We start from the raw sequence: 26,726 nt of genomic DNA, 5'->3' as shown, positions 1-26,726 counted from the left end.
TATGTTTTTTTTTAAATGGTTCGACAGTGAACATATAATTTATCACAGTACTAGTGCATTATACGGAAACTAGGCTGTGAAGGAACACTAAGAATCCATGATGCTAGCAGCCTAAATTTTATCACCTTCTTACCAGCAGGAAGCCCAAATGTCAAATATTCATTAAATGCATTACTTTCCAATGCACTTCATTATTCACATGAAGTAAGAAACGATCTTTCTTTGAAGTTTTAGGATGGTGCATTAAATGAACGAATGCACTACATAAGCTATTCTGAGCCCAACGTTAACACAACATTCAAAGCCATCTGCTACAAGTAAAATAGGAAAATTAAGAGTTTCTTTCACAGAATCACCAATGTTCTTTCACCTTCAGAGCTGTCCAGCAGATTTAAAATAAAGTTAAAAAGTACTCACATGATTGGGTGTGCTCAAGAGAAAGCATGTAATTGGCGAGAGGGGGTGTGTAAGTCAAACATTGTAAAGCAGAATTGAGGAAACAGGTATTGCCAAGGTTGTAGAGTCCAACTCCAACACTTTGTGTTTGCTGCCAATCCATACAAATCTTCTCAGGCGGAAAAAGAATCCTTTGCGGCGGAGCAATTCCGTCATTAACGACTACAAGAGAATCACATTTTAAAAGAGATTGTGTTATTTTGTTTTAAAAAGGGGTATTTTAAAAGTAGCGTTCCGTATCTAAGCACTCGGAAGAACCAGCTGTAATTTATAACACAAAAACACAATAGAGACGGCCTTAATACTGCCATTCAAATTTGCCGGTCAACATACAGTTTTGGAAAATAGTTTATTCATCTGTTTTAATTATTCTAATGTGCAAACTGTTACTCTATTTTCAGTAACTCTTGCCATGTTTCTTTCCATCTAGATTCATCAATCTGATTATTAACTTGATTATTGCTTTTTCCTTATTGTAACTTAAACCACTAGTTATAGTTGTAATTACATGGTAATAAGTGTAAGAACAAAGACAGAGAAATAGGCAAGTAACTAGCACAGATGGTAACCCTATCAATATCAGATCTTTTTCCAAGCAATGTTATCTTTCATAGACTTGTGATTAATGGAAACCACAAACAGCAATGATAAAATGCCTTTGTCCCCCGTGCAATAGAAAATACCTGGTTGAGTCTGAGTATTATAAAGAAAAACTCCCCATAATGCACTGTAGACTGTAAACACACCAAAATTAACTTTTGCAACACTAGTCACTTCAGTTGTCATAGGGGATTCAGAAAATTAAACTCTACTGTTGAGGTCTTTATTCACAGGTGTAGTTCCATTTTATACCAGTTCAACAAGAATGCAGGATAGGCCTGACATTTACTGTTTTTCCTTTTTAAAAGGGGGGGGGGGGGGGCCAGGAAGGCAGGATGAAAGATACAGTTACCTAGATCTCTTTGGGCAAAAGGTTTAGATTTTTCAGATGATCTACAATAAATAGCACCTCCAGGTCCTTGGTCCACGGAGACTTGGTTTGGATCTTCTGCAGGTGGTACCCGACCCCAACTGGCGGTGCGTGACTTCATTTTTTTAGTACGGGGTTTCTTTGATTTGCCAGACCGTCTGGAGGACGACTTTTTAGATTTTGAAGATTTTGGCTTGTTAACTATGGTCATTGTTCATATCTGCAACAGAGGAGAAAGTTCTGGTTGATGTAAGAATGTGAAGAAGCATTCCAGAAAGAAAAGAATAGTAGAAATCCTGTGACTTAATCTCAAAGGAATAATTTTAAGAACTGAACAGCTGATCTGAATGATTAAAAAACCCAAAAAAACAGAAACTAAACACACAGTCTTCCCTCAAAATTGGAGCAGTTACTTTTAACTACTGTAGAGCTGGAGACCGATGACATTTCTTTCAAAGGGCTTTAATCCATAATAACTTTGAAGTAATTTTTTACTACACAAAAATACACACGGCATTCTCTGAAGGGGATCAATAGTTTATCCACTGCCAGTGTTAGTAACAGAACACTCTTAATTTACAGCCATCGCTACTCTGTTTAGTACGGACAAAGTTACCTGCATTCGGCCGGTACTTTAATCACTTTCTTTCCAATGTTCCTTTTCTATCTCGCTTTCTACTGCATCAGTTGCAATGGGTTCCTTGTCATTCTATAACGTGCACAATTTTTAAACACAATTTTAATATCAGTTTGTGATACTGAGTTAATCTGGGAGGGCTATTGAACCTGTACCATGAGGTCCCTTCTTCCCGGCCCAGGGACGCTGCAAGCAGTGGCCCATGCAAGCCCGGTTCGGTGAGGTCCTGAAGGAGCAGCGTGGCCCAGCTTTGCACTCCCGGGAACCACGTACCTCAGGGATTCAGCGGATGGGGTATATCTCAGAGAAATCTTGGGAAAGGAGAGCAAGTAAAGGGTTGAAAACTTATTTCTGCCTGGGTTTCTTCTGCCCTTCCAACAAATATTTGTTTGGATACAATTTTTGGCAGTAATACTGGTGATATTTTTGCACCTGTCATACTTACAACTCTTACTATAAACTGAAAGATTAGACTGAAAAGCATCTCTATTTTTCAGTTCTACTTAGTGCAAATGCACTTTTTTCCCTCTAAAAAGCAACCGAGGAATGTAAGTTACAGAAAGGAAACAGTGGATGTAACCCCCCCCCCAAAGAAACCCCCTCCCAAAAAAACTCAACCCTCAAGGACAAAGACAACATTTGAAACTAAGTCCTTTTTAACTGGTTTATTAGATTTCAAGATGCTCCCTCTTTAAATAGGTGTAATTCTTAGAAGTTGAATAATGAAACAATATATTATCAATTTCTGCAGGTAAATTTTTGACAGAAGATTGTGCACTACTTGGCTGTACCATAAAGGGCCTTTTTTTCTAACACCCTAACCGAGAGCTTAAAGGAAGAGCTACAGTTTATTCTACTGAAATGACTGAGACAACAAAGCATAAACTGGTTTCAGATTTATGATGTAATGACTGATAAAAGTTAAGACAGGTTAAACAAAGCACAGTAAATTAGAGCACTTAGTCCCACCAATGACAAATTGTGTGCTCTTTAATTAGAGCTTTCTTCCTTTAAAATTTCTATTTAAAATCCCTTTAAAATCCATTTTATTAACAGATTATCAAACAGGTCCACTATGCTACATAAGGGCTCATCTGTTCCACTTCTTGGGTGATTTTTCCTTGTACTTGTTGACAGATTTAAGACAGTATTTGTAAATAGTTTCCCATTTCTGAGAAAATAATACACAAAACTGAGAACTTCTCTCTCATTTAACTGAGAAGTGAAGATATCCTTGTCCAAATGGAAGATTAAAGATGACACTTCTTGGGCTCAGTGAGTTTCAGATAACATCCAATCTTCAAATTGCAGCTACTAGTCAAGTGACATCTCCTTTTTTTAAAGGAAAGTGTTCAAAAAACTTTTTAAAAAACATATCTGAGGAGGGAAGAAGAAAGAATCCACACTGCAGTGGAAAGGAAAACAGAAGAACATTATCACACAAAAGCTTGAGTGTTATGTTGACCAACAAAGTAAGTTAATTTTTTGTAAAATTTATTTTTGACGATCGATACATCACCAGATAACCAGTACTATACAACAGCAATAAATCAGATCCAGCACTTTTTCAAAATATGTAGGTTCTTATGTTAAGGTAATGCCTAAGTTGGATATATCGTCTCTTTGACAAACAGGCGTAAAACTACAAGCACTGGTAGCGGTTCCCATCCCGCTGCCGGTCACACACACACACACACACACACTCCGTGTTCCTGTACCACCTTGAACGTGGCACCCGGGACGTACACCCAGGTGAGTTTACTTCCCTGCACACTTGTCCTTATACACTTTTCCTGGTATAATGATGAAAAGGAAAATAAGATTTCAGTAAAACAGATAAAAGTTACTTTCCTCCCAAAGAACTTTGGAGTTTTGCATCAAAACTATTTAGCCTTTATCTGCCGTTTCATCGCAAACCACTGCTCTAACCTGCAGCTAAATGCTCATGCTTGGCTTATCGCCCGCGAGGCGGAGGCCGGAGCCCAGGACCGTTTGCGGAGGCCGGAGCCCAGGACCGCTTCACACCCGATCGCTTCCACAGGGCTGAGTCCAGTAACGGCGCAGACATGGAGCAGGTATCTTCTTACAAAACAAAGATTTTCAGCAGCGATAGTAAAAAATAAAACACACACACACGCAAAAAACAAAGGAGCAACAGAAAGCTGCTGTGGTGTATGTATTAAGAGTATGTACATGTTTACACTGCTAAATTACAAACTGTGGCTACGTACTACAAAGCAAGAGTAAGCCAAAAAAAAGAAAAAAGGCAACACACTAGTTTTAGTTTAGTTAAAAAAAAAAAAATCCAGCGACCGAGCCAGGAAACACAGGATTAATTATCCCTTTACCCCTAACGGGCAGCCGGTCACGCCGAGCACAGCGCGGCGCTCACAGCCCGCCGGGCGTCCCGCACCGCGGCTCCGGGCGGCCCCGCGCCGCCAGCTCGGCCCGGCCCGGCCCGGCCCGGCCCGGCCCGGCCCGGCCCGGCCCGGCCCGGCGCTCCGGACTGCGGCGCCGCTCTCGCCCGCGCCGCTTCGCCGCCCTCCATTGTGCGCGCGCGGCACTGCCCCGGCGCCCCGCCGCACACAAGGGCTCCGCTCCGCTCCGCTCCGCCGCACGCCCGCTCCTCAGCGCGTTTTTGACACGGGAAGATAAAAGGCTGCTTCGCGGGCAAGACGCCAGGCGCCTGCACGCAAGATGTCTGCGCTCGGCAGCAGCCGCTCCGTAACGGGGCCCCAAGACACGCGCGGCGCAAAACCGGCCCCGCGCGGGCCGCGAAACGGCTGCGGGGGCGCCCGCCGCCTCCCCCTCCCCTCACCCGGCGCCCCGCCGCGCTAACGGCGCCCTCCGGCGCGGCGCGGGGCGGCCCGGGCCGGGGGCAGGCGCGGCGCGGGGCGTGCCGCCTCAGCGCCCGCCCTCCCCGCCGCCTCCCGCCTTCCCGCGCCTTCCCGGGCCCGGCCGGGGGCAGCGGCGCCGGGGGCATGGCCCATCCGAGCGGCCGTGGCCATGGCAACCGGGCGGGGAGGGCGGGCGGGACGGGCCTCCCCGGTGCCCCAGTGCCGGGGGCGGGGGGGGCGAGGCGAGCCGGGACCCCCGCGCGCGAGGCGGCGGGCCCTGGCGGCAGCCCCCTCCCCGCGCCGGGGCACGCGGGGGGCACGGCCGGGGCGCCCGCCCGCCCGCCGGGAAGCGCCGCCCGCTCCCCGCGCCGGCATGAGGAGGCGCGGCGGGAGCCCGGCGCCTAACGGAGGCGGCGGGCTGCGCGCGGCCGCCCCCCGCCGCGCCGGGAGGGGGCCGGTCCCGCCGGCCCAGGGGGTGGCGGCGGCGGCGGGGCCGGGTGCCTCCGCCGTGTGCTGGGGGCGGCGCCCCGCCCCGCCCGGGGGTCCCACCCCCTCCGGCTGCCCGCCAGCCAGGAGGGCAGCGGCCGAGTGCCCGGCCGGCGCCCCGGCGGGGTGGGCAGGGCCGGGCTGGGCTGAGCCGGCTGCTCCCGCCGGTCGCTTTCCCTTCCCTTTCCCGGGCCGGCCCCTCCCCCCCGCCCATTGATTTCCAGGGAGGGAGACGCACGCGGCGCTGCCGGGCGCTGCCAGGCCGCCGCCAGGCCCGACTCTCCCCCCAGCCCCATTACCTGGCTCGGCCCCGCTTGACTCGGCGCTGCCGGGTCCCCCTCGCCGCAGCCCCCGCCTCAGCCCGGCCCGCTCCGCCTCCTGTTACAGCCCGTCGGGGAACAATGACGTCCCTCCGCCGGCCTCTTGCATCCGGGGCCCGGCGCCGGCCGGGCAGGCGGGCGGGGGGAGGAAAGGAGGCGGCGGCGGCGGCGGGGGGGAGAAGCGAGCTCCTCCGGGTCAGACGGGGACCAGCACCGCCCCTGTGCCGCTGCCGGGAGCCGCTAGAGGGGGCTCGGCGACCCCCGGTCAGGGCGAGGGGCCGCGCCACCGCCCTCAGGGCGGCCGTCGGGCTTGGCGCAGCGGCAGCCGCGGCGCCCTTGCGCCGCTTCCCGGGGCGCGGCGACCGCAGGCCCGGCGGAGGTGAGGGTCTGCCGGACCCGCCGCGCGGGGCGACGCCGCTGCCTCCCGCCGCGACGCTTCACCACGAGCCCCCTCCGCGGCCGGAGCCCGTCCCTCCCGCCGCCTCTGCCCTCGGGCGCCCGCACGTCCCCGCCACCCCCCCCCAACGCTTTATTGCTCCGCGCCCAAGGAGCGGCCGTAACGCGGTGGCTCGGCCCCCCGGCCCGCCCCCGGGGAGGCGGGCAGCCGCGGGCACGGCCGGCCGCGCGGCGCCGAACGCCGGCATGTGGCGGGGCGGGGGCCGCGCCGCGGGGGCGCCCCGCGCCTCACCGCCCGCCATCGAGTTCCCTGAGGAGGGCCCGGAGCCGCGCTTTGACGGTGAGCGAGGCCGGCGGGGGGCCGGTGGGAAGGGGGCAGCGGCCGGTCCGTGAGGGGGAAGCAGGGTGAACCTGCCCTTGCCCGCGCCCTGAGGAAGCGGCGGCCGCGGGGCGGGGTGATGCAAGAGCGGGCGCCGTGCCCCGCCCCCGCGGGCGCAGCCTGAGGTAACCCCCCCCCCCCGGGTAGTCCTGGCCTCCCGCTTCACGTATTTACATACGCACTTATATAAATATCAGCCACATTGGGGACCGATTAGCGTCTTAAGCTCATGCTGAGCTGCTCGTGTGGTGCCAGGGGCGCGCGGGTGCGGAAGGGCGGTGCGGTGCTGCCGAGCGGGCGTGCGGGGAGGTGGGAGCTCGCCCTCTCGCCTTTCCCCGCAGAGTCGGACGTGCCCGCCGAGCTGCGCGTGGCCAACGGCTCGCAGAGGTTCGTGAACTTCACCTCCACCATCCAGAACCAGCTGCTGCTGGTGTCCCTGCTGGAGCACCTCTGCCACATGTACACGCACAACCCCGTGCACTCCCGCTGCCTCTTCCGCAGTGAGTACGGGCCGCGCTGCCCCCCGAGCTGCCTGGCTGGCCGGTCACCCGCGGCCGCCTGAGCAGAGCTGCCCTGCAGGGCCGTGAAAACGTTACGGGTCCATCCCCTGCGGCGAGCGTAGCTCTAAGGAGAGGGTGAATGCCCCTCATCGGCCTGGCTGGGGACGAGGGGCTGTGTTACTCTGCAAAATAGCAACTAAATGCTGTGGTAGATCCAGGGCAGGGCCGGTTCTGTTCCGGCTAAATCGCAGCAGATGCGTCACAGGAAGGGTAAAAGGTTAATCTGGGTAAAAGACTGCACTCACTCAGCGGATACGTTAAATCTGACCTAAAAGTACACATGAAAGAGAGGAATCTAACCAAAGTGTTTTTCAAGAAATAGCTGTAGCATAGTTTTCAACACATCTTTCAGAAGTATGTTGCATGGCCATCAGAGCAGATACTTCTGAAAGTCCTTTATTTCCAGGAAAATCTTTTGACATATCACTGTGAGCCTGCTTTCCTAGGTGTGAGGTGTTTCTTTGGAAATCTGTCTTTGGGTATGGGACTTATTCTAGGTGTTTTGTTTGATTAAGTGCATACTTAATGCATTTGGGAAATTACCTTTTTTCTTTCTTGGTATACATAATTCTAGATAATAAAAGTAGATCTAAGGTATTATTTGTACAAGTGAACCCTGTATAGTATCCAGTAAGAGCAGTGCAGACAACTGTCATCTCTTCCTTCTTGAGGAAATCTGATGTAGATGTTCTGCCTTGAGTCTTACTGTATCTCTCTATAAGTGATCATGTAAGTGTATAAATGACAATTTAAGTGTAAGTCACCCTATAAAGGCCTAAGCTGGCCTACACCCGTAAAGGTATGAGACAACCTATAGCCCTATCCTTATACCTGTCTACTTCATGATGGATCAAGAGATGTAAAATATTAAAAAGGAAAAATTGGATTGGGGAAGTTGGATTTTTACCCTATAAATTACAGTTTGCTCTAGAAAGGTAATGTTGACCTATACTGATAGACTGACACTTGCCTACTTTATCATAGATCAAGGAAATAAATAAAAAAAAATGGATTGGAGGAAGGGGCACTGGATATTTACCCTATAGAAACACTATAGTGATGTCCTAACACTTACCTGCTTTGATATGTTAAATAAATAGTATTTGGGGAGAAAAAAATTAATTCTGTAAAGTTATAGGCTGACCTGTACTGGTATCCTGTATCTAGCCACTCTATGTCAAAAAGTAAAACAGTCAAATAAAAAAGGAATTCGAGGGGAGCAGAAAAAATTTTGGATTGGGGAGGATGCTATATTTTTACCATACAGAAACACTGTACAGATATCCCTATATTTACTTACATTATGATATGTTAAATAAATAATAATTAGAAAAAGAAGTCTTGATTTTTTTTTTAACCTGATAAATTGAGTAAACTTGGCCTATACTGATATCCTATATCTAGCTACTCTATAAAGGTATAGAATGACCTATACTGATACCCTATATCTCTATATTAAATGTCCAAAAAGCAGAATAATAATAAAAGATTTGGGGAAGAAGGAGGGAATGGAAGGGAAAAAAAGGAATTGGGGAGGGAAAAAAGAAAAATTGGAAATAAAATTTTAAAAGAAATGAGCTTAATTACCCAGCAGGCTAGCCTAGCCCGAATTTGCTTTTGCGAGCGTGATCGCAAGCACCCTGGTAGAGCGTCGAGCGCAAGAGCTGCCGCTCCATTGCCACCTGTGCTGCAGCGTGACCAAGGGCTTGTGTGCGTAGTCTTACAACAACTCGGCCAATGAGAAGGCTTGTAGCATCCTAAAATTGTTTTTTTTGTTGTTTTATTTAGCCTATTTAGCAATAGGATTTTTGCTTCACCCAGGCACCTTCCATGCTGTGCAGCTGCTTGGCTGCCCGGTTTACTTCTGTAGAAGATGTTGTTTCTCCATTGGCATAACTTCAATCAGTTTCCCAAGCAGAATAAACCACACGATTAATAAAAATATATATATTGATGTAACCATGTCGGTTTTGTAGTTTTGGCTAGCGTATTTATGTTGGTGTGAGGTTTTTTCCCATCTGCAACAATCCTTACAAGTAAGTCTGTTTTAAGACCTTAGAACTCCTAAAAGCTTTTAAGTACATTTTTGTAGCATCTTCACAATTTCACCTGTTTTCAGTATTTGTTATTTTTCTATTTGCCATAGCTTTGTTTTCCTCAAGCTGAGAATGATGTGCTCCTTTGAGGGGAAAAAAAAAGCTGTCTTTATTCTTTATGGCAAGTATGTGCACAAATGTGTGAGTTCATATGTAAATTAACAAAAAAAAAAAAAAAGAAAAAAGGACACTGCTGCTTTTTGTTAGACGCATGTGTCTTCATAACTGTGCACATGTTTTGAACTTCTCTTTTCAATGAGCAAAATTAGTCCAAGGGAAACAAGTAGGTGAATGGGTGGTTATTTGTGTATTTTATCTGCCAAGATAAGGAAAAAGAGATACACTTTGGACTATGAAGAAGGTAGCAAATAACTGTATTCTGCAGAAGTAAAGGAGATTCCCACAAGAGTGGCTCTAGTTTGGATTTAATTAGTTTTGATTTAAAGGAGTGTGGGAAAAGGTGTTGGAGTAGAAGTGACTGAATGCGCGGTTTTCCAGACATGCTATCAAATAAAGTTTTCTCATTTAAAAAGAACACTTGTTTGCAAGGTCTTAGTGGCAGACTTTCTTTAAAGTGACCTTTTTCTATTCCTTTGTACAGTACTTCGTCAGGCTTTCACAAGAACAGGGTTGCTCTCTCCTTTTGCTTTCTGTGATGAATTTAGTACTGTAAGATTGCAGCATAATAGAGCCATTACTGAACTAATGAAAGCAGCTAATCGACAAATACTTAATGGGGTAAGCTTTAAATTTCTTTGGCAAGTTTTGTGTTAAGGAATTAACACATCAGTGTGTCCAAAGCAGCTTTTGCTTTGGGATTTGTTTAATATTGGATTGGGTATTTCAATGATTATACCAAATGGTACTTCAATTCTAACTTGGCTTTTGGGGCCAGTGTGAGGGAAAGTTCTGTATGGGAAGATGCAAACCAAAGCTTTAAAACCAGCAGTGTTTTATTCCTTATTAAATTAAAATATGCATTTATACATTTAAAACACAGGCAAAATGTTTTAAATATTGCAACAGTTTTTAAGACAATGGACATGCATCCTTTTCCAACTCTAACTGTTCCAGTTGATTGTATTAACACCCTGGTATTTATATTAGTGAAGGGCATAATTTGTGTACTGCATAATGTGCTTCAGGCTGAATCAGACCAGTTTGCTCATCAACTGTTTGAGCTAAGCTAGTTAATTTTGTCTTAAGCACATTTTAGTGCTCTCATATCTGTTCACCAACAGAACTCTAAAGGGCCATAATCTCTCCAGTAGAGAGATGTTAACAGATTGCTGGTGGGATAATAATACTTCAATTTGGTGGAGCTCTGTGCAGAGTGAATCTGTAACCTCATTTTCTTTAGGAACACAGTTGTAGTTTCTGTTTTGATTGTTTTGATTAAGCTGTTCGTGCTAATGTTCATAGTTATGGCATTGTAGAACTATTACTCTGTGGCATGTTTTTATGTTGGATTTTGTTGTTTCTTAGGAGCTTGATAATGGAGATTCTCATGCATTTGGGTATGTATTTGAAGTGTTTAGTGGGTATAAAAGTTAACTCCCTCTCTGAAGTTCTGTGCTCCATAAATAATCGGTTCTACCTACTCTGAATTAAATTAAGACTGCATTTCATATTTTGTCTACAAAACAGAACAAAAATGAGAATTTCTCTGAACTCTGTCAGTATGATCAGGGGAAAAGTTCTTCTTGAATATGAATTTCATAGTGGGACCATGCAAGAAAATTATCAGGCATAAACGTAAACATGTCATTTTAACATTTAGATTGACTTGGGACATGGATTTGTAGCACATAAATTACTCTCACAGTAACTATCCATGTGCGTGCTGTTGCTGAATCTGCTGGTTTTCACTATTCACTACAGCACTGTCAAAATATTTTTCTTCTTTTTATAATGTAATAAATATTTCTAGATTGTCTACACCTGTAGCTTATATAGTACCTTACTTATAAGTTGTAATTTGGTTTAATGTAGCCTAATTTTTTTGATTAGGGGAAAAGAAGTTCTCTTTGAATCACAGGCTTCACGATACTTGAATGAATTTGATGAGATTGCAAGGCTAGGAAAAGGAGGATATGGTAAAGTATACAAGGTATTCTTTACCCTCCATTTATAACTGATCTGTTAGTAGCTAGTTTTTCTTTAAATTTAGGATTATTGATTTGACTGGTTTTTTTTTCCTAATAGAAAAATAAAAATATGCATTGTCCAATAGAACAGGTACAAACCTGTACATCTAAGGGATGCTGGATTTTTGTTTCAAGAGATGCTTGGTGATGGTTTCTGTTTTCTGTTTATAAGTAGCAGGAGATAGAGCATATTTTACTTTTGTGTAATTTGACCCTTAACAATGAATTAAAACTCTTATTTCTCATATGGAATATTCTGATATATTGACCTAAAACAGTGACAGAAACTGATTAGTCCCCACACTCCCACATTCTGGTTGTGGCTGCTTAAAAAGAAAGCAGCATTAATTTGAATGTAAACTGTCCAACGCAATGATGAATTGTACCAAATACTTACACTATAGGGCCAATTTAAGGTTCCCCATGTGGTAAGTGCCATATGTAAATGGCAGCTCTTGTCTCACAGATGTATTGAGAACCTGATTAAGCAGTTACCAGGACCTATTAGCATTAGATGAGTGTGGGGGTGATTATTAGGACTTTCTTTTCAGAAGAAGGAAGCTAACTTTTTTTTTAATCAACCATGTTATTATAGTGAATGTATGTTTTATATCTCTAAAATATTAGAATATGTCAGATTACTCAAATCTGGGTCATAAAGCATGTACTTGGATTGTTTACTGGTGTTTTAAAACATTTGGGGGTGATGTTGAATTTGTCAACTTATTGCTAGTCAGGATATTTGGACTGATCTATGAATTAGAGCTGGAAATCAATATGGACAGCATTTTTTTAATTGATGGGAGGATAGGTGTAGATTTTTGTATTTCATGTAGATTGGATTAGATGATTACACTCCTGAAATGAGGCAAAAGCAGAGCGTCCATCTCTGGGACAGCTAGGGTCTAATCCCAGATCCCTTCTCTGATATAGGTGAAAGGTTACCTGAACAGAGAGCAGAATTTAATTTTTAGAAAATAGTTGGTTCTAAAGGATTTAATAACACATTAATTTAAATGCATTAAATTCTGATTTTGTCCTTTTACAATTGTGTTCAGGTCAGAAACAAATTAGATGGTCAGTTCTATGCTATTAAAAGAATTAACATTAAGAAGGCTACAAGAAGAGACTGCATGAAGGTATTATTTTTCCTGTCAATCATCTCTAACTCCCTGCGTGCTGTAACTGATTCTGATCTAATTTAGTAATGCAGTTAATGTTTCCCAAAATATTAAATGCAACAACTGTTTTACATAAGGTGTATTCTAAGTTTCTAAATATTTGACCCTAACTGCATCTAGTAGAAAAGAGTAATTGAGAGATATTTAAGTCCATTAAAAGAAGCAGATCATTAACTTGAATTTGATCATCCTTGCAGTTAAAAAACCGTAATTTGTCTTACATCTTCCAAATTTCCTCCTTTTTTGTAGTGATTGTATCTGTTCTTTCTCTCCAGGAAACGACTATGTTTTGTTAGCTCCTGGGTTTACCAAGCACTCAGAATAAAGGACAATCATATTCTTTCTTCTTGGTCGTTTTTTTTAGGTTCTACGAGAAGTTAAAGTGCTGGCTAGGCTGCAGCACCCTAATATTGTAGGCTATCACACTGCTTGGATGGAACATGTTCAAACAGTATGTCCAAAAGGGAAGTACAGCATATTGTATAATTCTTGCATCTGGCTTATAATATCTGTACTATTAATTTGCAGGAGAATATTAGCTTCTTTGATAAAATAACTATTTTTTCCTCCTTAAAACATGCAAACAAAAAACAAAGCTAGAAACAAACACCAGGTCTTGCTGTCCCTCTGTGTACATCAATCTCTAGTTTTTATAACTTACTTGTTATGTAATGATGAACTTGAAAGTGTGAAAGCGTTAGCTTCACTTTACTAATATTTGAAGAGGATTTTAAAATTGTGTGAAATTCAGTGGAATACAACAAAAAACTTTTAATGCACGAAGTAGTGAGTTGACTAGGAGAAGAATGAATCCTGGGGAACAAACTACTTCAGACATACGGGGAGAAAGTGCTATATAATGAATAGTAGAGGGAAAAAAATCCACAAATTTGCTAAGAGGTTTTGAAATCTTAAAGCTGTGGTAGAGCTAGGATAGACCTCCCACTATGCTCCTCTTCTTATCTGTCTCAGAACATTTTAGAAAGCAGTTTAGAAAAACTGAAAGAACCTGGACATAACTTAATGGCAAAAAAATAGAATGCCCTCCTATTTTGTTTTCCACAAGAGAGTTTTTTTTTTTTTTTTAAATGATAAATTCAGTTTCATAGTTCTGCAGTGGTAGAGCAATCTTTTTTTTTTGGATATCAGCTACTGCCTGAAACTGTTCAGAATTCATCTACTTTAATTTTCATTGTGTATCTTCTTTCCTGCTCCACTTCTCTCTCTTCAGTTTCTCTTTTCTTAGCCCTTCCCACACTTTGTCCTTTGGTCTCTTTCTAATCCTAATCCGTTGGTCCCTTTCTTTCTTGTACTCTTCTAGAAGTCTTTAGCATTTAAATCTTTTATCCTGTCTTAGTGGGAGGTTTGCTTATCCTGTATATGACTTCATTGCTTTCCAAGTGATTAACTTGACTCCCCCAGACTGCTATGAGCACAAAAGGAAATGCATAGGAAGTTGGTAATACAGTAAACAGACATGGCTTTTATGCTGATATTGAGAATGTTGAAGGATATAACTTAGTTCTAGGAGTAATTCACAGGCATTTAATGCTGATAATATCTGTACCTAACTAGATATATAGTTAGGTCCTGTGGTACTTATGGTTTCCTTTAGCTTACAAAATGGGTTATTTCATCTTTGCTTCTGAAATCTGTGTGCGCTAAACCAAACTGCTGTCTTTTTCGCATAAATATGCAATTCTAATGAAAATTATTTCCAAAATATCAGGTATGTCCAAAATAGTGGCAGGGTGACATCAAGGATCGTGCCTTACGTAGCTGCTTCTTTAACTCTGTATCATTATGTACATTATAAGCCCTGACTTTGAACTGGCTGACTTCTTAAAAGTGAAATCTGGATAAATGTATAAAAGAGCCCAGGACAATCCTTTCAGTGATCTCTTAACATTTATTTTCTTATTATTTCATGAAAAAGATATGAAAAATGAATGAGGCAGGGTTGTTGCTCAGTAGAATAAGGAATGCCTTTTGCAGCAGCAAAAATAGAGGAAGAGATATTTGCAGATAATGAAGTTGTAAGTTCAGTAAGATACTATAGCTTAAATGTTAATTTGTAGTAAATGTATGCGTGCTTTGATTTATAAAATACCATGTTTATCTTTTCATCCAATAGATAAAGCAATAATGAGCTTGCAGTCATTGTCTTTGGAACAAGAGAGTGGCAAGTAAGTATTATAAACCTCAATGATAATGTTTATTTGGCCTCGACATGAGGCTTGTTTTTAAATAACAGTAAAAGATTACAAAATGCAGCATGTATTTACAAAAGTGCTATTTACTTCCAAATTATAACCACATAAGTGTTAATTATCCTTGCCATTGTTTTCCCTTTCAGTTGCATGAGCTGAAGAATATTGTCTGATACTTCTGTGTTGCTTAGCTCTTTGGATTTCTGGGTGCCTGACTGTAGTACTGGGCTTCAAGTTTATTTCAAAAATTTTGTGCTATTTACCAACATTTGTTAATAACTCTGGAGTTTTATGAGATGGAGTCTCTTATTAGAAAGAGGCAGGGGGTTGTTTTTCAGAAAAATGTAGATTAGCTCCTTCAATAAGGAGATTGAGTGCAATAGGCAATTACAGTGTTACTAGCGGGAAGGGAAAGGAGATGCATCATCCTTCTGCCCAGTGAATACTGTGACCTAGGCTTGTACGTATCTATGAACTGTGTCAGATGTCAAAAATCTGTGCTGGGGGAAGGTATTAGAAAGGCTGGAGCCTACGCTGCTGATTATGTAATCAAAGTTTTATATGGAGTGGCAGCTGAACTCTTTCTCTGGAATGCATTTTGCAATTTAAAAAAAAAGTTTTGAGAACCCCATATCATAAATAGATGGTATAAAACTGTACATATTTTGATTTCTCTCCCTTACTTTATTCTTTTCAGTGATCACTGTCACATTCAGAGTGTGGAAAGTGATAGTTCGATTATCTTTGCTGACCATACCTCACAAGAAAAGGAGTCCCATGATAGTACCTGTCTTAAAAATCTGAATAATGAATCAGTGCAGAATATGGATGTAAGGAATGACTTTACTAACAGCAATAATGAAGTATGTACAGAACCAAATAAATGTGAGTTATCCATAGAATTACAGGAAGACTCTACAAGTGATGTTGACAGTACATCAAGTGAATTTAAAAATCATTCATCGCGTGGACCTTGTTCTAGTCTGGATAAAGAAAGTAGCACTGGAAGTAAGTCCTGCATTGAAGAAAGCTCTCGGACAGATGTAGCTCTATGTGGAGAGTTTGAGGTAAATGGAATCCTCTTTAAATATATTTACTGCTGTCTTACGATGTATGCAAAGTAGAATTAGGTAGACATAGGAATGATTTATAATAACAAACTTTATAAATGAAATGTCTGGGATTAGAGCCAAAAATATAGAAAATTCTTGCATTACAAGGAAGCTGACCAGAGGACCTAACAAAATTCAGCATGCAAGAATGGTCCCTGTATATCTAACATCCTGGGTCCTTTCAAAGTACCTATATGAATAGAAAAATACTACTCTTGCATAAAATATCATCAGACTTGAAAATCTTCCACATTTGGTAATAATGGTTAACCCAGATATTATTAAAGCATCTAGGTATGTAACGTGGTACTTATACAGTGTAGGATTAAACTTTTATCAGTTGGTGTTACTTGTGAAAGAGAGGGAAGCAGGAACAGGCCAGGGAATCACCACTCCGCTTATGCTTCTAAGATTTTGTTGGTATTCATACCACTGAATTGTTTTGTGTAACATAGCCAGCTCTGGAATGTTTCAAGCTTTTGCTATCATTTGGAGTTTGCTCTTGCAGAAATCCCAGATTTCAAAGATGTTTGCTTGAGTTGTCCGATTATCAAATGAACCAATGCATTATCATAAACAAAGTCACATATTCATGCTAATAAATCATAAAATTCATGTCAAGAGGTTGAAATAATTTTTTAGTCTTTTGTATTATTTACCTTATCTGTTCAGTATGTCTAGAAAAAAAGAACAAAAATAGTCTTCAGCTCTCATTTGAATCTTAAAGTATCTATCAGGCTGTTTCATTAGCTTTAGCTTTTATCAGAAGCTTTATAAACAGTTGTTAATATTTGAGGAGAAAGCAGAAAGCTAAAACAAGGTAGCAGTGTTGCACCTGCTTCTTAAATGCAGTAGATTAGTAATACTGTATTTGCTGTCCATTTGGTAGCTAATTATTAGTTTAAAAACTGAATTTTGTTTTTGCTAGCTTTAAAGAAAATGAGTAAGGAAATATTGTTTATACTACAGTGGCAAAATCATGGACCAGTATTTCTCTGTTAGGTGGAGTATCGTTTGATGCTTTATATTCAAATGCAACTGTGTGAAATCTCCTTGTGGGACTGGATTGTTGACCGCAATAAGAGATGCAGCGAGAGAACAGAGGAAACTTCCAGTAAGATTCATCACTGTTTTTAAAATTTACGAATTCAATATAAAGCAAATACTTTTTTTCCCCCCTAATTGTAAGTCCACTTACCTGATTTTGTATTTTTACTGCAGCAGTTTATCATATGGACCTTGATAATTATATTCTTCTTTCACTTAAACAAATAGCTGCTAGAGTGAAGAGTATGGAATCCTTATATAGTAAGTGTTGGTAAAAAGAGATTTAAGTTCACACATTTTAGACAACTCTTCAAAAAAGAAAGACTATATGCCTGCAGCATTGGTATTACCTGAAAGGCTCTGTACCTGGGTGATACTACTTATTTGGAGTATAATTTTAATTGAGAAGATCTGCTTTTTCTCAGTAAGCTGTTCAGATATTTGAGATTTTGTTTTGGTAGTAGTCTAGCTGCTGTAAAATAGAACTCAGCACAGGCTAATCTGGGGAAAACATAAACACATCCTCTGTTCCAGGGAGGCTACAACATGCTTAAAAGCCTTTAAGTTTGTTCCTGAGACTCAGAACCGCTACCCAGGCTTATTTGCATTGGTGTGAAGGACCTAACTTTTACTTTGAGTGGCCAGAGGAGTTCTTAGGTCTTGAGGTACCAAGCCATCTTCAGTAATTGTTGACATCTAGAAGAACAGGTCTACTGAAGCATTAGAGATATATTCCTTTCTCTATGACACTTTTATAAAAATGTATATGCTTAATGGATTGTAAGATGTAAAGTGTAACACAAAGATATTTCTTTAATATTTAATCATTATTAAGATGAAACTATTGTTCCACTCAGTCATGGAATGAGGTTTGCCAGCTAACTGGTTTCTCCCATCAGATGGCTTCCGTTCATCTCTCCTGTACTCCTAGTCTTTTTGGTTTTCATAAACTAAGAGATGATGTGCCCGGTCAGGGAATGATGGAACTAGTAGGGCATTTGACTTTACAAAATGCCATTTTCAAATACTTTCTACATAGGCATCATGAGAGGAAATGTAAATACTATATTAAACATTAAGAAAACCAAGTAGGAGTGAATGAGGAATGTTCAAACTGGCAACAAACTATGGTAGGTCTGAGTCTTTAGAGTGAAAAGTAGTATAGTTTAATAAAATAGTAGTTTGGGAAATGGTAAAAACAATGAAATGGTAAGTTTGCAGGTAAATTTAATTAAGACAGCTAGAGAAGATTTGGAAATTTCAGAGGGTAGCACAACAGTGGAAGGATTAGTATTCAAAAAAAGGGTGCAAATTAATACAGAAAGCATGACATCATGCAAACTAGTGTGGTTTTGTCTGGAATTGTATTTTCCCTTCCAATCCAACACTTTTATATAAGTAAAGAGTTCAAGAAAAGACAGTAGAAAGAGATTAAATGGAAAACCAATTTTTGAATGAGAAACAGCAGAAAAGATTGAGATTATTTTGGTAAGAAAGGAGAGAGGTAGAAGTAGATCTAGAGGTGTACAGTGAATACTAATCAGATGATAGTCATCTCTGACACTGTGCTCAGACACAGATGGTAATAAGAAGAGTCCATCAGTGTTTCACAGCATGCAAGACATTTATTTGTGTTTTTTTCATGATTTTTAAACTCATTTATTTTATAAGACAGAAAATAACCTGATGTCTTCTTGCTTTTAGTTTTTATATACCATTGTGATCCCATGAGACTGACAGGAATAGCTTTTATTTATTTATTTTTAATTAAATTCACAGGCTCTCTGAATTGGACAGAAATAATACAGTTTTACAAAAGGTGTGATTAGTTTATGGAAACCACTACCGTTGGTTACCATTGGTGCCTAGCAGGATTGAAGAGAGTCAAACATACAGATAGTGAGGGTAGTTATTTTAGAGTCTGTGATTGTTAAAGTCATAATCAAATAACTATCTTGACAGAGGGTTGAAGGAATCTTTCAGGCAGATGTGTGTTCGTGTCCCATAACTGTCCTCTTCTGAGTTTTGAGCTTAGTGACTCTTTGCTGTTTCAAAGTACTCTGTTAGGAGAACCATGGGAAGTTCCAGTTTTTGAACTATACTCATTCTGTTAAAAATTGCTTCCAGTTCATAGATAAACTGAATCCAACAAGACATACCACCGTAAACATATAAAGCAACTCAGCAAAATCAGCTGAAATAATTTAGTTTTCAAATTGTTTTAAGGTCCGTACCATCTGGTGGATGTCAGCTGGACCATGAAAATTTTTCAGGAGTTGTTAGAAGGAGTATACTATATCCACAGCATGGGAGTGATGCATCGAGACATTAAAGTAAGTTCATCAAATTATCACTTGAGGTTAAAGAAAGCAAAGATAACTTGAATTATGGGAGAATGAAAGCAATGTCTCAGTTAAATTTGAGATGACCTATGCACTTAGCATTTAGCTACATTATGTACAAAAAATATGCTCTCTCCTCTACAGAAGTACCATACTTACCTTACTATAAACAAATTACTTGATTACATTGAATTAAATGTAAATTCTGATTGAGCTCTGGCAGTGTCTCCTCCCTTGTCAAGCCATTTTTTTTGTCCTAAAGAGGAATGAACAGATTTTTTTTTTTTAAGGTAATTGTAAAAATAATCAGAAAGCCCCCTGAATACTCTTCAGTTTGCTAATAGTGAATCAGTTAGCTGTTGAAAATATGTTGAAATTGTGATTATTATCTTCCCCCCCCCCAGTTGCAAATAATTGCTCTCTTTCAGAATGGTTGCTCTCTCTCTAAGGAACTGAAATTGTAGGTGTCTTTCAGTGAAGGAATGAAAAGTGGTTTCATTCCTATTAAAAGTAATGAAGCGCAAACTTAGAAAAATACATTTGGAATGGATAAGAACAGGATGCCTTTATGTGTTCCTGTATGTTTTTTTCAATACTCTAATCATAAGAATAGTTTTGACTTGCTGCTGGCTTGAATTATTATTCATATCTTGCTTTTTCTTTACCTACTTCAACTGATAGACTCAAATAGCAAGGAATTAAATGTCTGTTTTCCTACTCTACTTTCTACAGAGGTTCTCTGGATCTGATATAATAGCTATATGAGGAAATTAGGGTAAAAAATAATCTTTTTATTATTATTATTATTCTTTTTAAAAACTCCACATGTGAAAATTTGGAATTACTTCAAAACACACAGTATTAGTATGCATTCTGGATTAATTTTAATTTTTTTACAGACTGTTTCAGGGTTAACATTTTTTTAGTTTGCTCTCCCGTTTATAGTGTCATCATGGCCTTATTTTCCAAAGTTTTGAGAAGTCCTGGTAGTTGTATAAAGAATTCCATACAATTACTGGAAGTCTGTTTTTGAGCCAGTACTTGTTCTTTTCACCATATATTCTTCTAATAGTGAAGATGCAGATGTCCTGCAGAGACAGTAGTTTCTTTGATAAAGTTGTAAGAAAGTCTTTCAGCATTTGAAATTCTGAGAACAGAAGTCCAGGGGGTAGACGTCCTTGATTATCTCTTAACCTCAATGGGTATGAGAGTCCTAGCAACTTGTTCAGCAGTGCTGTATATTTTAGGTTTGATCTGTGCTGAAGAAATGAAAAGAGCGGAGATTGTCCATCTCTTGTTAAACTGTTCACATCTGCTTTATACTCTAATAGTAGATCAACTATGTCCTTTCTGCCACCTGAGCAAGCATCATGAATAGCTGTGCGTCCTTCATGATCTTGGATATTCACTTTGGCTCCATTATTTAATAGTAAATGGATGCAATCTGTGTTGATACCTAAAATTCTGCTTGCTTTAAATGATGCTGTGCACACTGCAAGATGGAGGGCAGTTCTTCCACAATTTGGATTGGCAAAATTAACGTTTGCTCCATAGGCAATTAGAGTTGCTGTTACCTGTTCATCTAGTGACCCTGCAGCTATGTGAAGAGCTGTCCTGCCAAACTTGTCTGTCTCATCTATCTTGGCACCATGCTCAATAAGAATGGATATAGCTTGAAAGCCTTCAGACTGTTGGCCTAAATGTAGAAGACTGTCATTTTTGTGATTACTCATTTCAGGATTTATATGGTGTTTTACCTTGTGCAAGGTACAGAGACACTCTTCTGTATTATGTTGTAAAGTTGGCTGATTTCTCTGGTGTTTGCCTGGGATGGATGTCCCAACTGTGGAAGTCCTAGGCAAATTTAGTAGGAGAAGGTGAAGTGCTGTGTAGCCTCCGTTATTTCTGTAATATAAAGCGTTGTTTTAAGTTAAGATCTTTTTGTTAGGTAAACAGAATGTCTTATATGTAGTAAGTGTTTTCAGGGGAATATTTTGAAGGCTAGAGATGACTTAGATTAAACCTTCTGAACTGGTAGGGCATAACATAGTAACAGGTCCCCAAGGTTCAGTTCTTAGAACAAATTTTATGAGTTGCCATGACCTAGCCAAAGCGAGGTCATTAAATTATTTTTGCTAACCATAGCCCCTCTGTGTCCAGCAGGAGTGCATAAGGTGTTCGGCCTCCAGACCCTCTATTTCCCAGTTTTATAGCGTGAAAAATAAGACTTCATAGTTCAGCTCCAGGTGAGTGAAGGTCACCAAAGGAGTGTAAGAACTACATGAGGCAGGCAGAAGGTCCATCACAGCTGTGATGTGATCTGGCAACACTCGGGGGTCTAGATGAATGGATTATAGTGTGTTATGGGACAAATCTGTAGCCAGATTTGTGTTGCAAATCAGCAAAGTTTAGCAAATGCTAGGATTAATTATTGCCCTTTTTACTCTATTTTCAGTTTAGCTTTTTTTTTTTTTTTAATTATTGTAACAAGGCAGTTTGCAGCAAAAGAAATGTATTCAACAGCGATTACTGTTATGTGGCTGCATTAACATACAGTTTCTGATGGTGGTTCCTGTTTATATTAATCGAATAAAACAAAATTAAACTTTAAATTCAAAATGATGACTAGTGATTCCACCATATTAACTCGGGTGTATTATAGTTTGAGGAAAATAGTCTTAATAATCAAATGAGCCTATTACATGCATAGTACCATTCAAAATGAATGTATGTATATTCTTGATAGAGTGCAGCGTAAGTGTGTTTGTGGGCCCTACCTTATTTTTGGATCAGCACCTGATTCCAGCAAACATTGCAAACTTCTTTCTCTTCTGTACTTAGCAGCTAAGTGAATTGGAGAGCTAGCATGATCCTGCACAAAATGAAACAAGTTGTGGATATTGGTTGTTGTATTTCTGATGTACTTTTTTCTATTTCATGCTTGATTTTGAAGGTGATTTTTGCAGCCATTTTTATAGTGGTTATTTTAAGGTAAAGGCTCCTAATTTCCTCATTCAGCATGGGATTAAGGAAGGTTGATAAAAATGTAACTATTTGGTGTCTTCCACAAATTGTACTGGAAATCAAGTCAGAGGAAGGATCTGGTGCAATATTCCCTCTCTGATAGGGGCCAATACTGAATGTCTCAGGAACCATAAGAGCATGAGGAGCAGGTAGTGATCCAAAATATTTTGCCACCCTTCAGCCATTTGTTGCTAATAGACTTCTTGAACTACATGTACCATCTCATTTAACAGCCATTTATGGATATTTCTAGAATTTGTCATTTTTCTAACTCATGTGGACTTTAAGCAGCCATCCTGTGGCAATGTCTCCACAGTTTAACTATGCAGTGAGTGAGGATGCATAGTGAATTAGTTTTGAGTTGCCAGCAATAATTTGATATTTCATTTTTGGAAGAGACAGTGAACAGTGTTCCCTGGTTACCTTTTCCATTCCATTTAATAGATCTTTATCAAACCTAACAGTTTGTCTTACGTTTTATATTTATATGATCCCTTGAATAGAAGCCCTTCCAAATTTGAAACATTCATGTCACCCATCTCTGTACCTTTTTCCAGGTCTCTTATATCCTTTTTGAGATAGGAGGCTCAGAACTGCACGCAGTATTGAAGATGGCAGTGTATGAATTCGTATAGTGTCATAATGATGTTTTCTGTGTTATCTCTTTTCCCCCCTACAGATTGCTAACATTCAGTATGCTTTTTGGATCAGTATTGAGCGTTGACATTTTTAGAACTGTCCACCACTGTTGAGCAGTAACAGTCAATTCAGAGACAGTTGTTATACATTTAAAATTGGGATTGTTTTTCCCTTCGTGGATCATCTACATTTTCATGTTTATTTGCAATGATTTCTTTTGTCATTAAACTGCCTGCTTGCTAAATGCTGCAGGATCCTTCTGCAATTCTTTACATTCAGACCTCATCTTTCTTGCTATGAGTAATACAGTATTATCAGCAAACTTTGTCATCTCACTATTCACCCTCCCTTTCCTAAATCATTTATAAATACGTAGATCAGCGTGGTTCCCAGATCCATACCATAATCAGTTGATGATACCCTTCACTGCGAAAGCTGACCATTTATTCCTGTCCTTTCTTTTGTGTCTTTAAACCCATTTCTTATCCAGGCGGGGACCTTCCCTCTTACTGCATTTGAGTTTACTTGGTGAGGATCTTGTCAAATGTCGTTTTGAAATCCAAGTAAACGGATTGTCCATTGACCTCTTCAAAGAAGTATGAGATATTTAAGGCTTCTGTACTGCTCTGTTGGAGATCCATGTTGGATTTTCCACAGAGTGATATTTCTTTGTGCTGGCAAGCTCAGTGACTTCTTTTATGTTTTACTAAGATTTAGGAGTCTGATTTCAGGCCCTCATTTTTAGGAATTGCAACCACTTCATGATTTTCTTTCATTTTAAATAAATGTAGTAAATGTCTTAATCTAAAAGTATTCTTAATCACATAAATGATAATCTTGATAGTTACCTGGAAGGAGAGCAGATCTATGATGTAAGGGTCCTTCCAAGCACTCAGTGGTTCATTGATAGGATAATCAGCAAGTAGAGCCTTAATAGTGCTACTGTCATCTTCCATTATGGCTTCATATAGCTGTTCAAGGTGTGAATTGTTCCTCTGCCCACAGGAAAACAGAGAGCAAACAAAGGGAGTGGCATGTCTACTGGCTCCCTTGGTTATGTTGCCCATAGGCAAGGGAATTGTAGTTTTTGTGATGAAAATATGTACTCAGAAATAACAGATTTGGAATCTGCCACCTGAACAGAGCTGCTCTTTGTGATGTTGTGGAGTGTCAGGTTCTAGAACAGCTTTGAAATTACTTCATTATTCAGTGCAACATTTAAAAAGTACTATAAAACCAGCAAAAGCTTAAGAACGGAAAAAAAGACTTAGGCTCCCTTTGTTTTATTGCTAGTGCTAATTTGTATTTAGTGGAAAAATTGTACTATGAAATACAGCTTTCACTTCTCATCCAGGTGTAAATTTCAGCAACTTTGTGATATACAGACGTAAGTAAAAATAGTAATTTCATATTATTTTTTCTTCTACCTAGCAAGTATTTCTTTTTTCTAGATACATAAGGCTAACATTTCTTGTCCTGGTAGTCATACAGCCAAAATACAGAGATAAAACTATTTCAGTTTTTCCTCGGTCAGTGCTCTCATCAATTTGGTCTTTTTTCATAACAAGTTTCCCAGAACCAAGGAACATGTTGTGGCTGTGCTCATGCTATAGAAAAGTATATTTTGTTTTACATTATGCCTAGGCCACAAATACTATTTAGTCCTTCCTCCTGTTATATCAGTTGGTCTGATTTGCTGTCCTCTCTTGCATTATGTCTGTCTTGACTTTACTGTTCTGCAAATTTCCACTTCCTGCTGAGGAGAAAAAAGGTACTTTGTTTATCTTTCCACCGTCTGTTATGTTGCTCCTGTTCTGCTTTTCCTGCTTTTCTAGCTCCTTCATACGTGGTCTTTTTGCCCAAATGGTGTTGCTAACACTGAATTTGATATTGTCTATGAATTTATTTTTATCTCGCTAATGAAAATGTTAAATAATTATTGATTGCCTTATACCTCTGGAACACTGGATGGTATAGATTTTGAAACAGCCGAATGAAATTTTATAATCCTTTATATAGATATATTTAAGATTTATACTGTTTCTTTTTGTAGCCAAGAAATATCTTTCTATATGGATCTGATCGTCATGTCAAAATAGGAGACTTTGGATTAGCCTGCAAAGACCTTCTTTGGGATGATGCAGACCAGTGGCTTAAGACAAAAAGGATAAATGGTAAGTGAAAAAAGTTTAGTAGGTTTCAGTGTTTAAGTTTTTATGATATTAAAAACATTAATATTTATTTCATAAGTAAAATGGGAATACTAGTTGAGTAACTGAACTGACTTTTTAAAGGACTGACACACACTTCAGGAGTGGGTACTTGCCTCTATGCCTCGCCAGAACAATTGCAGGGATCTCACTATGATTTCAAGGTAGGGATTTTTTTTTTCCTTTAAACACATTTAAATGCTATTAAATATTATCTGATTAGGCACTGATATTCACATATAGTCTAGAGTAACATGCCATGTCTATCTGTGAAACTTCAAATGTAGTATTTCAGAAATGACCTGCTTAAGTTTAATAGCACTATTCCTCTACAAAGAAAGACTGAAAGTAAAACTGAAATGTAACAATTACTTGTTTCTATAGGGCATATTTATGATAGATTATAGGAATGAAACACAAGTCTTTCAGTAAGGAAATATATCACAGTTGGTAAATATTCCTCCTGCTGTTACTTCTATTTTTTTTCTGAAATGTGGATTTCAGCTTTGCCTTCTAGTTTGCTACTAATGCAAAAATTACTCATGTTTCCAAGATCATTTTGAGGAAACTATAGAGATTTGAATTTGAGTAGCTGTATCATTATATGTTTAGGAGAAAAAGAAATCTAAAAGAAATTTAACGTATCAGTTATCTCATAACTTCTTCTTCACCCTTTTTCTAGTCAGACATGTATAGTATGGGTGTTATTCTGCTAGAACTATTCCAACCATTTGGAACAGAAATGGAAAGGACAGAAGTTCTCATGCATTTAAGGAATGACCACATTCCTAATACTTTCTACAAAAAATGGCCTACTCAAGCCAAATATGTTAAACTCCTAACCAGTAAGATACCTTCACAAAGACCAACTGCTGCTCAGCTTCGTGAAAGTGAACTGTTTCACACTACGGAACATGTAAGTTATGCCCATAACCTCACCTCTTACAGGATGAAGAGAACTCTTTGAACTGATCTCCTTAGCTTCCCTGCCTCTATTATGCCCTCACTGCTTTTGTTTTTGTTTTTTTTTAAATAACTTAAGAAGATTATGTGATTGAGAGACTATATTTTTCTGGTCATTATGTTTGGGCAACTATATTACTGTTTCTGGCCTCTTAAAGCAGGTAAATGGCCATTAAGTATAGATAAATCAAGTGTCTAGTCTTACTTAGTGTTACAAACAGCTTGAGGGTGTGGGGTTTTTTTGTTACATTTGTCATAAAAGCTTTTGAAGCTTTTTGTCAACTTTGCAGGATCTTTTTATGATTTTCAGTTTCCTTGCTATGCGTTTTTGTTTGTGGATTATGTATGTAGTAACATGAAATACCTAGAATAACTGTGGTGCTGAAGAACAAATCTTGTTTGCGCTTTATTAACAAGGCTTTATGCATGTCTGTATATAAATGAAGTAAACTGACTCTCACTTTCAGGTTATTTGTAATCTACAGCAAAAGGTGAGACAGCAAGAGGAAGAAATTGAAAAACTGAAGGAAAAAATAAGATTGCTTTCTGAAGAACAAGATGAACATGAGAGACTTGGTTCTCCAGTTTAACTGTCAGTCAGTGTGTAAGAGGAAGTAACCTCTCTTGTACATTATATAATATAAAATTTTTACATAAAAATATTCCCATACATGTTGTCCTGTCTATTCTTCAAAGACATTCTTCTTTTTGTCT

General features: G+C 40.2%; 2 protein-coding genes across 7 annotated transcripts in view; one reads left to right on the top strand and one right to left on the bottom strand.

Moving 5' to 3' along the window:
• The window catches only part of USP42 (ubiquitin specific peptidase 42), a 20,327-nt gene extending 14,509 nt beyond the window's left edge, over window positions 1-5,818 (bottom strand). For 3 of the 5 annotated variants that reach the window (XM_064520246.1, XM_064520248.1, XM_026116102.2), the window contains exons 1-3: window positions 5,686-5,818; window positions 1,409-1,646; window positions 418-618 (exon numbers count right to left, since the gene is read on the bottom strand). In XM_064520246.1, the coding sequence (XP_064376316.1) occupies window positions 418-618; window positions 1,409-1,637 (430 nt within the window). In that variant the 5' untranslated portion in view covers window positions 1,638-1,646; window positions 5,686-5,818. Of the gene's footprint in view, window positions 1-417; window positions 619-1,408; window positions 1,647-2,042; window positions 2,589-5,685 lie in introns of those variants that run through there. The other 2 variants (XM_026116104.2, XM_026116103.2) reach the window with 2 other exon arrangements.
• Window positions 5,773-26,682, top strand: EIF2AK1 (eukaryotic translation initiation factor 2 alpha kinase 1). 2 transcript variants are annotated; one of them, XM_026116209.2, is made up of 15 exons: window positions 5,773-6,085; window positions 6,823-6,981; window positions 9,739-9,875; window positions 10,623-10,654; window positions 11,148-11,247; window positions 12,343-12,423; window positions 12,830-12,929; window positions 14,600-14,651; window positions 15,373-15,742; window positions 16,790-16,901; window positions 19,061-19,167; window positions 24,893-25,013; window positions 25,134-25,213; window positions 25,732-25,965; window positions 26,480-26,682. In XM_026116209.2, the coding sequence occupies exons 1-15, from the start codon at window positions 5,788-5,790 to the stop codon at window positions 26,600-26,602; spliced, it is 2,106 nt and encodes a 701-aa protein (XP_025971994.2). In that variant the 5' UTR covers window positions 5,773-5,787; the 3' UTR covers window positions 26,603-26,682. The 2 variants fall into 2 exon arrangements, with proteins under 2 accessions (XP_025971994.2, XP_064376320.1); XM_064520250.1 differs by lacking the exon at window positions 5,773-6,085 and adding an exon at window positions 6,120-6,442.
• Window positions 26,683-26,726: the final 44 nt, after the last annotated feature.

This window comes from Dromaius novaehollandiae, chromosome 14 (genome assembly GCF_036370855.1).
Source record: "Dromaius novaehollandiae isolate bDroNov1 chromosome 14, bDroNov1.hap1, whole genome shotgun sequence".
Classification (NCBI taxonomy): Eukaryota; Metazoa; Chordata; class Aves; order Casuariiformes; family Dromaiidae; genus Dromaius; species Dromaius novaehollandiae.
This window is presented reverse-complemented; position numbering and strand designations above follow the sequence as displayed.